Here is a 16,074-nt window from a genome sequence, read left to right as displayed (position 1 = left end):
CACCTTGCGTTGTTTCCTTCAGTGGTTGAGGAACTGTAAGGACACATTTCCCAGATGCCCCGGTGAGAGCGTGGTCACCTGTCAGCCTGGAGACTCAGAGGAGAAGGTACGCGACAAAGTTATTCACTGTAACATGCGGATATCTACAGTTTACGAGCAAACAATCCTCCACATAGGTTTAGCTTCTTCTCCTGTGCTATGTTTGCTCTCTTTGCATGTTTGCTGTGTGTTCTCTTTTTATTCTCCTGACTACCGCAGTCACTAAGGACTGCATAAGATTTCAAATTTCTGGGTTTTACACACTGTTGACTAATTCTCGGTAGCTTGACTGTGAATAGGGGTGGTTTATAATGTGCTGTGCATGTGTTTGATTGACACTTTGTCTTCCTCTCACCTCTGATGCCCTAACACGCTCTCACGCTGTCTAGCAAATGGAGTCTCTTGCAGTAAGTTCTCTTACAAGTTTCTTCACTTCACTGCTTTAGATTTTTCTTAAATGAACTGCTCGATTTTCTCTACAAGCTAGCTGTTACAGTGTGTTTGTTTTCCTTTCACGCTTGGTATGTACTTGTGAATGTGTTGTTGTGTCCATGTGTTCCCTCCTCCTGATGAATCTGACCCCGATTCTTCTTTAATGTCTTCCAGCAACTGGAGCTTTGTCAGAGGCTCTACAAGCTGCATTTTCAGCTTCTCCTCCTCTTCCAGTCCTACTGCACGCTCATTGGCCAAGTTCACGCCATCAGCTCCGTGCCTGAGGTGAGCCACATCTCATTTCACATAGACATCACCCACAGTCTTAACACAGCAAGTTATATTATTGATTGTCAAATTTTTTTTTAATGTAAGATCCAGTCAATATTTTATTAGGATACCTCAGATTTGGTTATTAAAGAAATCTGTGAAAAATCAACTGAGCAAGACAATTGAAAAAATAAACTTGTTTGTGCTCACTGGTGGACAAAACAGAGAGACTGTGTTTCTGTGCTGAACTTTCTGGTCACTTTTATGTTTCCGTTTCATCATAGTACATGTAGCTGGGATATATGTGATTATATCTGCTTTAACAGTAACAAATGAAAAGAACTTGTACCACTACTGTACCAGTATCTCGAGGACTATTATTAAAGGGGCTCTGTGTGACAATTTGTAGCAATTTACATGTATTCATCAGGCCTGTGGACGATCTGTTGTTTAATGCTGCTGGAATGTGGATTTATTTTTGAAGGACTTGGGTTGGATTTTTCACAGATGGAGGATGTCACTTTATGCCATTCTCGAGTAGATTATCTCAGTGTCTCTCTCCGTTCCACTAACAGATAGCAACAGTTGCTGACGTTGGAGTCAGCTTACATAAACTAATGACTGGCATCCAGCGCTTTTCCAGCGTCTTTAAACAATGTTGAGGTATCTACTGTACAACTACAAAGCGGTATTATGTTAAAGATAATATTCCTAATTATACAACTGATATAGACGTTACTTCTGCGATTACTTATTAATCTCGCTCACACACACACACACACACACACACACTCAACCACTGTATGTATCTTTCCCACTCCGTAGTTGCTGAACATGTCTCGAGAGCTCACTGATCTGAGGACCAGCCTGCAGGCAGCGGAGGCGGCCGTAGCCAGCGACCTGGAGCACAAACACTTGGCCCATGCGCACGCACACGCCACCCAGGTGGCAGCCATGGTCGTGCCCAGCTTCGCCACCTCAGAGGCAGCTGTGCAGTCCATACTGGAGTGCCTTAAGAACCACGAGTTCACCAAAGCTGTGCGCTACATCCAGGAGTTCAGGTAGACTAATTAACATCTAGTAGTTTAACTATGGATATTTTTATGTCCAAGTATTTAGAATTGTTTCTTAAGATTTTTCTTACAATATGAGTCTGAATCATCAGGTATACATGCTATTGAAATATTTTCATTAGTGTAGTGCTTTGGCTGGGTCATCTGTTTCATTTTGCAGAGACTATGTTTGTAGAAAACTCTGCAGGGCACGTTTAAACTAAACAGTTGTTTTATATAACTGCAGCAGTGACTACCCACCTATCATACTGACCTGTTGCGCCTCCTTATCTCAGGAGGCAGTGGCCCAGCGGAGTGTTCGGTGGCAGCTCAGAGAGCGAGGTCCAGACGCTGCTCAACGTCTACTTTCGCCACCAGACGCTGGGGCAGACGGGCACCATCGCCCTGGTCGGTTCCCGCCAGGACCTCAGCCTGATCTGCTCCAAGCTGCTGGAGCTCAACGGGGAGATCCGCGACATGATCCGCCGCGCCCAGGGGTACCGGGTTGTCACAACCTACCTCCCCGACTCCAGCGCCTCCGCGACAAGCCTCTGACAGGAGCTCAGGAGCCCCCCACCCCCTCCATCCCCACCCTTACCTCCCCCGTCGATTCAACCATTGACCCTCCCAAAACCATCTCATCATCCCTCGCTGCCGGCAGACGAGGCCCAGCACCCGCACACCTGGCCGCTGCCTCCTCCTGTGTGTCTGCTGCCGCGGCTGCACGGCTCCAGACAGATACCTGCCTATCAACCTTCTCAACACCAGAACCATATTTAGACCAAAACCTTCCTCTGCTCTCCCCATCTTCATGTACTGTAGACTCTGATACCTCTCTGCTTGATTTCCCCAAACCCCCAGACCTGTTCTCATCGCACAGCTGCACAAACACACCAGATTTTACACTGCCGCGCACACGAGAGCAGAGGCGAAGATATCTTGATGAGAACGTTTATCATCCTTTCAGAGGACACTCATCACACAGCTCACCGCTGTTACATTTACACAGCAGCAAACACTTGAAATCGTCCCTCACATCTAACATGCTCCCGACAGTAGCCTCAGAACCCACCCTGCTTGCGCACTCTGACTCAAACGCTCCACCCGTTCCCCTACGGGGCTCCCATCTCCCCCATTTCCCTCGCTCTCCATACCAACACTCAAACCCATCTCAAATCCCACAACCGAGCCATGACACAGTCTTAACCCGAGGGCCTGCCCCGTCTTCATCCCTTCTTCCTCCTCCACCACCCCCCCCCTGTCCCACCGGCCCGGGAGAGGCTGCAGTGTGGGGTTGTTGTTGCTCCCTCGGTGGTGCTGCAACGCCCTTAACTCGCTACCTGGGGAAGGTGGGGCACGCTGCCCTGCCTCTACTGAAAGCAGGGGGGCTCCTGAATGCTGAACCTTCAGACGTCCAGACCTGAGACGTAAACGTACAATACCAGAGGACCTATGAATCCAAATGCCTGAAACCAACTATTCCTGTGCAGATTATGAATCTGACAAGGAGAAGACGACACACTTGTACATTTTTCACTCTGTCTCAGACGATACTGGGACGTAAATGCTACAGATTGCTGCCTGCTGATACAGACGACCTGATGTGATTCTATGCGAGCGCTAGCTTTCGCTTTACAGCCACATGTTGTAAAATTGATGTGCTCCTGGCTTAAGTCCTGCGTAATGGCCGTCATTCAGCATTAATCTGTTGTGCGCCCGAGGACCTGTGAAGGCTCTAAGCTTGGATTTTTTTTAACTCGCTTCCCAGAGGAACTCAAGAACTGATTGAACTTGATTGACTGTTGCTGCCGCCTTCAGGTAGTCTGCTGGTAGTATCACCAGAGACAGTGAGGAAACTACCCGTGAAACCATGTAACATCACTGGTAGAGTTTTTCGCTATTGCACTAAGTGGAGTTTTGGTATTAGTTTTTAAAAAAAGGTGTTACAGGAAAGGAGGGTATGTTACAGTGAGAGAAAAGGCTGTCACTTTCACTGAGAAGGAAAACGCTGGATGGACTTTTCTCTCCCGTTGTGTCTACTGTTTTCGACACCTCCTTTGGAGGACATTGTGCAATGCATGACCCAGTTGAATGCTTTCTACTGTACTAGCGTCCCTTTTTTTGCCCCCTAAAAGTCTGACCTCTCCAGACTGACTGAAAGACTGATGGACGAAGAGCGGATGCAGAATATTCAAGCGTAATTCCTCATGCTGCCCTTGCTCTGTTTATATTCTGTATCAGTGAAACAGCCCGTCTCCTGACTACTGTTGTAAACATTGGTAGACTAATCATGCCATTATCCGTGCACTCCTCTGTGGCTAGTGGTAGCATCGTTAGTGAGGGTACACACTGTAAATGTCTCACTGTCCGACACTGTAACACGCTGACCTTATGTGTTCACATGCCATGAGGATGGTGCATGTGTACACACATATTTTTGTCTCTCTGTATACTGTTTCTAGTTATGGGCGCGCAAACCATTGTAGCATATGTTTGTGTGTGGTATGTAGTTACCTTACACGTAAGGGAAATGCTGACATTCAGCACTCTTTGTTGATGTTCAAAACAAAAATCTGCTACTACTGAAGTCGAAACACTTCCTGTCGTCAGCCCTTTTTTGTGACTCTCCCTGTAGAAGTTATTTACTGTACAAAATATCTTTTGTCTATTTATATCCGATCAGCTCCAATCCCTCATTTGACTTTCGGTTTTATATTGATGTTTGTCCTCTCAAATCAAACTGCCATGCATGCATCTTCTGTGTACTGTATGGAGTGTTTGAACTATTTATTAACAAAATCATATTTTATCTGAAAGATATGTTTGTATGAGGTACAAAAGGGAGCTTTGAGCTCATGCGGGTATGTTTTGTTTTTTGTTTTTTTCCTGTGTGTGGGAGAACGTGTGTGTGTGCATGCCAAACAAAGAAATTGCACATTTTTAAAGCTTTTTAGATCGAGACTGTAGTCGTTTTGTTTTTTCACCTTGTAAATACTTTTACAGCCTTTGTGGAGTTGTTTTGAGTTGATGCTCTGTACAAGTCGGTGTCACAGTAAAAAGACGTATGAAAATTACTTCTTGTGCGTTTCACTCGAAGCCCTCCCCCCCCCATCACATATTTAAATATATTTTGATTCAGTGTACTAGAAAAAGAAATTTTTGTAACCCAAGTGTTGTGTTTAGCTGCCATGTTGACCTTTTCAGACATAACAGTACTGAATTGAACATTTTTGAAAGTCAAAATAACATTTTGGTTCATTAAATTATAAAAAGTTGCATAAATTCAAGCAGCGCAAGTCAAACACAACTGATCTACTACAGCTCTCAGATCAAAGTTCTAAATTAGTGAGCGCCTATTCAGTCTAATCTAGAAGAATTCAGTCAACTTTTGCGATGCAATGTTTATTTCAAGAACTTTTTTTTCCTTCTTACAAAAATATTCTCATGTTTAAACCCCAGGATTAATGAAGGGACACAAAGACAGCCTTATTCCTACATTATTATTATTTTAAAGAAGTCGCTTCAAATAAAACAACCAAGGCAGAGATTCATCTACTCGCTGGCAGGAGAATAAACCAATCTCTTGAAATTTGTTACTAGAGGCAACTTCCAATCTGTGACGTGCACAGGTATTAGTGTCATCAGGTCTACAGGTGATTCCAGACATGTAAAAGTAAAGCCGGGAAGGGGGGGGGGGGTGCTCAGATGATGTATTTGAAGCTGTAGGTGGCGTCGCAGGACAGCCTCATGCCCTTGCAGCGACAACACAGGTCCTGGCGGTGAGGCCTCTTCATGTTGATGTGCCTCTGCTTCTTCTCGCAGCTGCAGCAGGTCTGAGAGCAGCCCTGAGACAGTGAAGTGAATGAAAGAATCACTTATTGCACTTACACCGTATACAAGTGATTCTTCACTTTAAAAAAAAAAAAAGAAGTTGTTAAATATACCTTGCAGAGGATGGACTCCACTCTGTAGGGGTTAAAACCCACCTGACACTTCCGGCAGAGCTGCTTGTAGTACACCTAACCAGAGTTTACATTTTTTTTTTATTTTTTTTATTATTATAATGAATGCATATTTTTGCCAAACATAAGTCAGCACATGGTAAAACAACGAGACATCTTACCTTACTGGTTCCAGAGATGCACCACACATAAGCACTCTCCCACCGGATGTTACACTTCCGGCAGTGGAAAAAGCCATACCTCTGCTCCAGGAACTAATAAGAAAACAAAACGTCAGACTCATTTGTGCACAGAGCCATGGCAGTAGGGCTGCAACTAACAATTATTCTCATTTGTGATTTATCTAGTGATTATTTTCTTGATCATTCTATTAGTTGTTTGGTCTATAAAATATTTAAAAATGGTGATCAGAAAGCAAGATGGTGTCCTCGAATGTAGCTTGTTGTCCACAATCCAAAAAGGTAATTCAGTTTACCCTCATAGACGAGTAAAGAAACCAGAAAATGTTGACATAATTTACTCCGATCAATTATAGCTGGCGGTCAATTTGATAGTCGATGACTGATCCGAGTAATCATACCAGCTCTACATGGCACAAAATGACGTGATCTCACAATGCAAGTAGGTCCATCTGTATGGTATACTGAGTGAAAGCATTCATGCAGGAAACACCAAGCCTCGACTTACAAAATAAGGACGTATCACAAAGTGGGTGAGGTGGGAAAAATAACCCAATAACTTCAGGGGCTTCAAAACACCATGCATTTTATTTCGTTTATCATTAAATTTTAGTTCTTGTTGATCCATTCCATTTAAACCTTCTTAAATCCTATTTATATCAGTTTGAGTTTCGTGTCTAAATTCCTTTTTAAGTTCTCTTTAAGGGGAGACAGCACAGACACAGCGTCTTCCAGTTGAAACGAGATGTCCAATTTCAGACAGATTCAGGTTTAAACTGCAGTTCAGGAGTTACATACAATAAAACAGTTGCATTCCTATCCATGTTCTTCAGGTTTCCGGTAATGTATCATTCAAAGCCTGATTTATACAGTACTCAAAATCAGTTGGGGATATTTTAGTCTTTCTCTTTGTTTTTGTTTTTCTGTGACACATCTGAATTTTTAAGTTTGCGTTTTTGTGAATATGGTCTTTCCCCGTCTCCCAAAAATAACGCAACACATCACTTGACTTTTACTGCACAACTACTCATACATGCATTCATAACCCCAATATCCCCCAACTAATTCTGAGTCGTGTACATTTTATGTCCATTTTCCGCTTTCTTGACACACTGACACAGGAGGTTTGGACCTGGCTTTATCTGACGTTCAGATTTCTGTTGTGGAATTGTATGCAATATTAGTATAAAATCTACTAATATTGCATATTAGTAATATTACTAATATTGATTGGAGCGTGTCTTATTTGAATATCTGAACATAAAATTTCATTGCAAGGAAAAAAAAAATGGTCTTGACGTAAGCAATCAACTGAGGACGTTTTTACTAGTTACACATTTTTCCTTGACCTTTTCACATGTAGTGTTACATTTTGATTTGTTGCTGAAAGGTGCTAGAATAAGAAACGTGTCTTACTTGTGCTCATCAAATGGAGGATTTGTCAGGTAGCCTTAACCAACATGTTGATGGCCTTAAGATGAGACTTGTGATGGATTGTCCTGAACTCCTGCCTGTATCTAATCCAATTTAAAGACCTTCATTTTTTCAACTGTGTGCTTCTGTGCTCCACATTTGGAAATCATGTACTGAATCAAACTACCACACTTTATTATTTCTGGGCCTGTGTACAATTTATAGGGAGCTGCAGGGAAAGGGTGACATGATGGTGCTCAGCAGATGCCGTTTTTGCCCCTCCCCTCATATTGTCTTGTATTGCACAGCAGGATTGTGGGAAATCTCTTCAGGGTTACCTGGAAGTTGGAGCCCTTTGAGGAGCGGTGGAAAGCTGTCCTGAAGTCCTTCACCGTGTCCTCGCCGCTCTGATCCGCCTCAGCATCCTTGTCAGACTCTGCCTGCTCAGCCTCGCCCTCGCTTCCGCCGTCGCTGCACAGCTTCTTCAGGTGGATCCTGCGGTCGAACACCGGGGAGTAGATGGAGACGGGCCGCAGGAAGCGCAGGTTGCTCACGGGCGGCGTGTGGCACGGTGGCGTCAGCGGCTCCGGGCTCTTGGAGCACACGTGATGGTCCCCCTCCGGGCAGAGGAGCGTTTTGGGACCCAGCGAGCACTGCACGACCTTATCCACTTTGGCGTTCACCTGCACGCCACACTCTTTGGTGAGGGCCCTCTTGAGGGCAGGGGGCACGCCGGGGCCGACCTGGGATATGATGGCCTTGCAGAGCTCCAGGTAGTTGAGGCCCTGCGGGGTGATGAAGCGGCCATCTCTCTTTATCCAGCCGCCGTCCTGAACCGGCGGAGCGCAGACGCTGTAGGGTGGAAACGTGGAGAGGAACCTCTCCATCCTGGAGCAATGAAAGCAGTCCAGAGGCTCCCCGCTGGGGGTTTTAGTCGCCCGCTCGCAGCACTAATTGGCTGATTGAGAACAGGGGCGTGCAGGCCTGATTGAGAGGCCATACAGGCAGAATCAGAGTGTTTAAAGACGTCACACAGGACAATGGGCTAAATGTCGAGGGTATATTGTTTGCTCATTCAGAGAGGATGTTTAGATTCAGTAATTGTTTGTTTAAATGAGGTCATCTGATTTAAGTCAAATGGTTTTAGTCTGTTAAAGTGTGTTATTCAGTAATCCCCTCCACACATGTATTAAAGGATAGGTTCACCCCAAAACGAAAATTCAGCCCTCATCTTTTAATACTAATTCTTCTGTTGCCGCGAAACTAAAAGTGTTAGCACACAACATCTACTTGTCGAAGGTGTAGGACATCAGACGAGTTGTCAGGAGCCGTTTTGTGTGTGTGTGTGTGTGTGTGTGTTTTAATCCCCATCTACTTCAGTTGATTAGGAAAATATTGCTTCATAAATGTTTTGCAGACTACGCAAACTTCCCCAAACTTTCCATCCACGAGATAATGGATAGATAATGATTCAGTTTTAATTTTGTGTCCTTGTCCTTTAAGGCATATAATACATCTGTGTCAGGAAATAAAGATAATTACCAAATTAAAATCCTTTAAATGACACCTACTCTTATTCCCTAATTAAAAGTGTTACGTGATGTAAATGTGATAGTATATAAATATGCAGATATTTTCCATTTCACAAGTTTAAAGGTGCTATTTCTAAGAAATGTTGATTATTGAATCGCAATCCCAAAGCATCATTCATTGATGAGCTGGGAATGAGATTCAAAACTCAATTTTTCTGATAAATAGCACCTTTAACTGCTGGACACAAGATGTCTCTCAGTGTTTGTGCACTGGTGGATCCAAGTGACCACATCACACTTGGGTATGCTGAATATTGGATTGGTTTACAGATGGCTTCCTATTTGCGATGTCACAAATCATGCTCATAGTCCCGACTCCTAAAATTAGATTTCCCACGAGCACAGAGAAAATTTGACGCCTACAGCAGAGTAATGTGAAAAAAAAAAACAACCTTCTAGTGTCAAACTCTGCATGTGCATCAATTTGCACAGTGATGCTCAAACATGCAACTGTACGGACAAGAGGAAAAACACATTTTTGACTAGAGGGAGACTTCAAATCATGCCCGTCTATTCTATTTTTCCCCAGCATGAAATTATATTAAATTCACTGTCATTAAAGCTTTTCATTCAGCAGCACAAATACCACAAAAGTGCCCACTAATCTGCAGGTCTGTACTTCAAACCACTTTAACAAATGATGCCTCAAAGCTAATCATTGAAACATTTTGCTCTTGGATCGTGCTTGGTATTAATGTTTATATCTCTCTGAAGTATGGATTTGAGGAGGCCCCATGTGAAATGTTAGCCTATATTGGAGCTCCCCCTATAGCTCATACTGGCCGAGACCCGTCATAGAAAGTCAAAGCAAGCAATGATCTGGGAGGCATCTATTCCTTTTAGTTTAAAGGTCTGTAAACCTTTGAAGTGGTTCAAAATCGTGTGCGTTTTTCAGGACATCAGCAATTGGCATCATAAAATGACAAGTGTAACCAAAGTAAATGCACCTGTAATGTAAAAGAGGAGCAGATGTTCCTGCATGGAGATACATCCTATGAATAGGTAACGGGGCAAAGGAAACGGAAAAAATCAATGGCTCTATAATAGACTTAATTGTATCTGAGAAAAGGCAGGATAAATAGACGCACACCGATTTGATAAAAATCCATTTTAATAGACAGGAATACCTTTTAAAAAATAAATAGCACTATTGAGAGGCAGCAGTACAAATACATGAATACCATCCCCTAATGAGAACATTTTTGCTTTTTGTGAATATGTCTCATTTATGAAGTCTTTTTCGCACTAAAAAAAAAAATCTGATATGAGACACTGCTGGTGCGTTCAGGGGCTGTGGGAATTCTGATTTTTAGAGTGAGAAAACAGAACTCAAGGTGTTAAAGGCAACTCAGAATTGTCCCGTGATTCAATATGTACTTTTTCTGTAAACACATAAACACATCGTGCTCCTATTTCAGTGTCTGTTTACTTGTAGGCTGTGGGCTAACTGTTGCATTTTTTTTTATATCATGAATAATAAATAATGACTAATATGAATGAATAATAAAGGCATTGTGTCCCTTATTTTTGCATTACAACCATCGGAAAGGTTTTCTTCAAAAGAGTAAAATAAAATACAAATACTATGATCCACATTCTGAGCAAACCTTCTTTACATGCCCTGAAATGACAGTTATTTTTCACTTTAAAAACAGTACAGTATAACATTGTACATTCTCTGTAAATTAGGCCTATTTTTCTTACAAATATTTTAGTGTTTGTAGATAAAGTTGGCGAATACATTATAGCTATTTTATTACAATAATAATAAGAAAAAAATAATAATAGTGATTCAAATATAATGATGAAGTCATTACTGTGTTGGATTTTCGATCTTTTTTAAAAAGCTGATTTTATAATTATCGACATGAAGTCAAAGGACAACACCAGCATGATTTGAAGGACTCAGCAGCCCGACACGGCCTCGCTCTATAGGTGGCGCTACACACTCGTTTATGGTTTGTACCCATGGGCACTCAATCTATACATATTGGCGCCATTTTGGAGCTAGGAGGGGGAAGAGAGCTGCAGAGGAGGACACGATTGATCACAATTCACTGTATCAGGTAAGAAAATACACAAATTAGCAAATCATTTCGACTGAAATGGCGCCGTATATTCCGACGCCGCTGTGAAAAACAATATATAACCCAGGATGTGTCCGCGGAGCAGCCCGCTTTCCAGCGATAATAGGTGGAGCGCAGCCCGCCTCGCTCGCCTGTGTTCTCGGCAGCCGTGTCGGATTCACGGCGCTGGTTGACATGGTCCTGCGGCGCAAAATGGTTAGCTAGTGAAATACTAGCACATTCGCTGGGCTCGGTGTGCCAGCAGCAGGAGCAAACAGTGACTCGGCTCGGTGGTACGGCCGTGGTCGGGGTTTCGATGGGGATATAACGGCGGCTAGTCGGCTGTTTTGTTGAGTGCAACGCTACTCTCTGTCCGCCCTCTGTCACTGAGATTGCTGCTGCTAACGTTAGCTGTTAGCTCAGTTACGCTAGGCAGTGTGTTTGCTAGCGAGATGTGCAGAACAGCTAGCTAGCCGCAGCTAACTAGATTAGCTACGGTCAACAGTACAACAACAAGGCAGTCTGGCTATATCATAGTACCTGGCCTTGGCATGCTGTTGTGTCATTACAATAAGCATCTATTCATAAACCCGCCCCCCCTTACCCATTAACATGAACTCACATTAGCGTAATTGTGGGGTTACTGCAAACCTAATGCTGATAGTAGTCCGGTGTCCGCTCCGACGCAAAATTATCTACGTTCTAACTCTGAGTGTTATGATCTACTAGTAAAAGGCGCATTGCCCTTTATTAGCGCACAACGCCTCACATCGTAAAACGTGTAGCTATTTAATCTGCTCGAATAGACCAGATGCCAGCGGAATATCTCACTTTTACTGATGAGGACTGCATGAGTTAAAGCGATATACCTGGTCCCGTGCTCCCTCATTGTTATGAATATGTCTGCAAACAACAAAAGGCTTTAAGCGAGGACACAGAGACCGGAGTTTTTTTTTCTTTTCTTTTTTTTTTTTTTCTAAAAAGGACACTGCTTGTTATTTTGTATGGGTGAGGACAGTCACCTCCAGAGTGCTGCAGTGCATTTGTTTTGACAGCTGTGATTATTGTGTGTCACCATCAACACTGCAGAGTGGTGAAGAGATTACAGGTTGTAAGAAGTGTCTGAAATATGTGATTGTGTAGCTATGTAATAAGGATTTTGGTTGTATAGAACGTTGTATTAGGAATTTGTTACCACATCACACGTAAAAGCAGTGTTGTCTAATTAAGTTTCCAGAATTTTTTTAATTTAATGTATAGATATATTGTAGCATTGCCAAACTAAATGATCGTGTTTCTGCTTCCTCGCTTATCATCTATTTACTTTCACCTAAAGTGTTTTAATTATGTTATTAACCTTTCGAGAGGCAGAATGATTATTGGCCCTGTACGATATTTGGTATTAAAGTGATTTACAAATGTGCTTCTTTGGACCTGATGCAGCATCCTGGCACACATGGTAACACATCACATCAATGGCATATAAACACTGAAAAATCTGAAACTGCAAAGTAACTAGTAACTAAATTTATCACAATAAATGTAGTGGAGAGGAAGTAGCTGAAAATTGTACATAAGAATTTGGATCGACCTTAAAAGATTTTAATTGTTTTTCTACTGCAAATGAATATCGTTCCCAAATATCAGATTTAAGTGTACTTGATTTCTAATAATCAGTGTCAGTATCGGACCTGAAAAAGCAATATTGGTAGACCCTAATCTTTTCATCAGGCTTTGCTTTTTTTATATTATAACAGCAAAATGGCAACAACTATAATAGAGAAATATAAAAATGGCTCAAAACAGCTAATTTGGCATAATTAAAGTCTGTGGAAGCAATGAGAACCTCAATCAGATGTTATACCCTTTATAAAGCTGAAATCTTCTTTATAGGGCGCACCTCGTCTGAAGTGGTGCACAAGCTCGACCGTCCATTGAGTGTACATATTGTCTTTTCAAATTGATTTGGGATGTCTGGGCGTCTGAAGATTACAATGGACGAGCTGTATGGAGCCAAAGTTTTAAAACGAGTCCCCATGGATTTCAGTTGTTAAGGGGAACGGTGCAGGGCTGTTTGGCTGTGTGAAGCTCCAGAAATTTGTTTTGTGGACTGCAAAAACCTCTCTCGACTTTCCGTTGGCATGAGGCTTAGCAGATAATTCATGAATTTTCATTTTTGTGCAAACTCGTCCTTTAAAATGGCTTTGCACAAAACCACATGGACTGTTTCATCAGGAACCACTTTGCAGCAGTTCTGGTTGGAGTTGATTTTTTGGTTTCGGTATTTCGTTTGCCCCCTTGCTACAACTAATGAAGGCTCCAACCCTTCCACTTTATTTCTGCCAACTAACTGAGCGAAATTATGTTTGGTCAAATGCTCGTTCTACAAAGCCACAATGATAGTCTTTAGCTTGTCTCTCGCTGATGGTTTGCTTGTGTTGAATGGGCACAGGGGAGGTACTGCCTCTGCCCGATGATCTAAGACATGCCCCAGCAGTGTAGCGTGTTTGTTGGTGTCATGTCCTATGGGCTTCCATTGCATTGTGGCTTCTTTTGAAGGTTTACTCCAACCTCTGTCTCATTCTCTCATAACCTTTGGGCTTATTTCTGTACCTCCTTCTCTGCTTCATTGTTGTTTCTGGCCGGCCTTCACTGGTTCAGATTTGGCAGAGACGTGCACCGTTCAGAAAATGTTGGTTCATTTCATCTTGGGCGAATGAAACCTCTTTGACTGCGTGCCCCTGTTCAGTCTGTTTCCCCCACTTTGTGTTTGTGTGAGTGCCCACATGGAGGTCGTTGAGTTCAACCAACTGGTGTCCAGTCCTTCCTCTGCCCGCTGACAGTTGCTCTCTAACTGGTGATCACCAACAGGGTTAAAACAAAAGGATGTCTGTATCAAGGTTCAGATTAGGTTAGGGGCACTGCTCTCGGTCTTCATATTTCATCTGGCAGCTGTTTTGAAAGGGCCGAAGTGGGGAGAGAAGAAGCAGCGAACAGATTGAAAGCCATGGTGGGAGGGCCAAATGTGTTTTTTACTGTGATAAACAAGTATTAAGTTGAAAGTAGCCCATGTTCAAGAGATTTAGTGTTGGGCAAAGCTTGTGTGACCATTTACCGCCGCTTCTTATTTAAAGTGAAATATTCCCTGGTGAATGTTACCCAGACAGGCCCACCCCCAGGTCGAGAAAATACTCCACTCTGATTGGTTTAAATGTGTGTGTCAGCATGGTAGAGCGAGAGAGAGATGGACTCAAATTTGGCAGCAGCTGTGGGGTGGAAAGAAGGTCAGAATGGAGCAATTTGGCCGTCTGCCAGCGTCCAGTCAGTGTGTGTGGGTTTTTGCTCTGCATTTGTGTGTCTATGTGTTTATAAAAGCTCAAGTACAGCTGCAGAAAATTGTTTGGTTGTTATTCAAAACTCTCTCTCACAGTTTAGTCTCTAAATCAAACCCAGCAAGTGCTTTTGTCAGACCACCGACCTACTGACCCAGACTGCTTCGATGATGAAAACAACATAAATTGTGAGATGATGCAAAGAAGACCGTAGTAGTTTACACACAGAGTCTCCGCATTATCTCCGCAAAGGAGTGTGCCAATTCTCCGCCTTTGTTTGTTCCCCGTCTCTGGGATTTTAGACGGTAACGACAGCAACACAATATTGGAAGGAGACAAACACTTGGTGAGTAAAAGTTTTTTGCGGGGACGTGCTGTTTTTCGGGCGGAAATTTGTGGAAGAGTTGGTAGGACAGATAGGATGACAGAGGCTTTTCCACGGAGGATCTGTTTAGTTATCAGACTGCGAACACCAGCAAACTGACACCCCCCCCGCTCCGCGTCTCTAGCTTATCCATTCATGCAGATGCTAGTTCGCTTCTGATACTACCTTCGGGGGTGCATCAGAGCTGCAGAGAAATTTAACCCCTCGCTGCATCTGAAACTCTAACAGAGAAGGATGTGGATAATTGGTGCAGGATCCCCGCACTCAAAGGGCAGTGTGAGTGGGGCTAGTATTTGCAAGGGAAAATTGTCTGTACATTAATATAAAGTGTAGGTAACATTATGCAGTGATTTTGTGGTTTATTTTTTCAAAGAGATTAAAAACGTGTTTTCCCCTGGGAGAGGTGGTGGTTGTTGTAATAATTTCTGATTTGAAAGCAGTGCAGAGAAACGTAGCAGCCACTAATGCCTGTGCAAATCACACTTCAGACAAGTTCGGTACTTTACCAATCAAAACAGGTTGTCAGCAAGTGCTGCCTCTGCACTGGTCTGAACTCCAAATAAAGATTGCAGCGGTATACCATGAAGTTAGGACTGGGCGATATGACCTTGAAACAGTATATGGGTTTGCTTCACACAATATATACATCAATATTCTGATGCTCAGGATAATAGTTTTGACTAAATACCTCAATATTATTATTGTGACTATTGTAGGGATGAATATTGCTACTTTCACAAAACAGTAGCACGATGAGATTTAGGATAAAAAGATAATCGGTAATGTGAACATAATGACTAAGAGGCTAAAGGGATATATTAGAACAAGATTACATCACTTTACCGTAATGCAGCTTTTAAAACCAGGAAAAAAAAAAACTTATTTCAAATCATGAAAACCGTTTGAGTTTTCCTTGCTTTAAGGGTCATTGTAACTAATAATAGTAATGATAATTGTGTAATATCATATACTCTGAACCTGTGGTGTTTTCTAAGTTGGTTATCATACCATGAAAATCTCATACCATTTCAACCCTACTCTAGACAATAATCAGGGAAAGACTATAGATCAGATTCTGTCCAGTATCTGTTCTTTTATTTGTCATTTGTCTATTTTGACCATATTGGGGGAAATTATGCGTAACCCATACTGCTTTTTGACTTTCTATGAAATCACATCAATTGGCCTCTTAACAAGGTACCTAATAGAATTAAATTTCAGACATAGCTTACTACAGATGAAGATGAGATGAAATGTTTGTTACGGACTGAAATCAAAGAGGAATGCAGGCTGTGCAGGAGAGCACCCTTTGTTGTTTATTGTTTGGAATATAGAAATACAAATTGCAATGG

General features: G+C 42.5%; 3 protein-coding genes across 5 annotated transcripts in view; 2 read left to right on the top strand and 1 right to left on the bottom strand.

Moving 5' to 3' along the window:
* The window catches only part of fryb (furry homolog b (Drosophila)), a 65,730-nt gene extending 60,863 nt beyond the window's left edge, over positions 1-4,867 (top strand). The window contains exons 64-68 of one of the 2 annotated variants that reach the window (XM_030437500.1): positions 23-106; positions 429-446; positions 646-756; positions 1,567-1,802; positions 2,090-4,867. In XM_030437500.1, the coding sequence (XP_030293360.1) occupies positions 23-106; positions 429-446; positions 646-756; positions 1,567-1,802; positions 2,090-2,348 (708 nt within the window). In that variant the 3' untranslated portion in view covers positions 2,349-4,867. The remainder of the gene's footprint in view (positions 1-22; positions 107-428; positions 447-645; positions 757-1,566; positions 1,803-2,089) is intronic. The other variant, XM_030437501.1, reaches the window with a different exon arrangement.
* Positions 4,868-5,179: 312 nt separating this feature from the next.
* Positions 5,180-8,265, bottom strand: zar1l (zygote arrest 1-like). The gene is made up of 4 exons (XM_030437504.1): positions 7,686-8,265; positions 5,917-6,009; positions 5,738-5,812; positions 5,180-5,638 (listed from the first exon to the last, which is right to left on the bottom strand). Exons 1-4 carry the CDS (start codon positions 8,232-8,234, stop codon positions 5,495-5,497), a joined length of 861 nt encoding a protein of 286 aa, XP_030293364.1. The 5' UTR covers positions 8,235-8,265; the 3' UTR covers positions 5,180-5,494.
* A 2,621-nt stretch (positions 8,266-10,886) lies between these two features.
* The window catches only part of pds5b (PDS5 cohesin associated factor B), a 31,165-nt gene continuing 25,977 nt past the window's right edge, over positions 10,887-16,074 (top strand). For both annotated transcript variants that reach the window (XM_030437503.1, XM_030437502.1), the window contains exon 1: positions 10,887-11,005. The gene's annotated coding sequence lies outside the window, so the exon portion shown is untranslated. The remainder of the gene's footprint in view (positions 11,006-16,074) is intronic.

This window comes from Sparus aurata, chromosome 13 (assembly GCF_900880675.1).
Source record: "Sparus aurata chromosome 13, fSpaAur1.1, whole genome shotgun sequence".
In the NCBI taxonomy this organism is placed as follows: Eukaryota; Metazoa; Chordata; class Actinopteri; order Spariformes; family Sparidae; genus Sparus; species Sparus aurata.
Note: the sequence above shows the minus strand (reverse complement) of the source record. Positions and strands in the feature narration are given on the sequence as shown.

Coding starts and splice junctions, on each gene's coding strand:
- zar1l (XM_030437504.1), bottom strand. CDS start 8,234: ATGGAGAGGTTCCTCTCCACGTTTCCACCCTACAGCGTCTGCGCTCCG. Junction 5,813..5,916: donor GCATCTCTGGAACCAGTAAG/GTAAGATGTCTC, acceptor AACTCTGGTTAG/GTGTACTACAAGCAGCTCTG. Junction 5,639..5,737: donor TGGAGTCCATCCTCTGCAAG/GTATATTTAACA, acceptor TCACTGTCTCAG/GGCTGCTCTCAGACCTGCTG.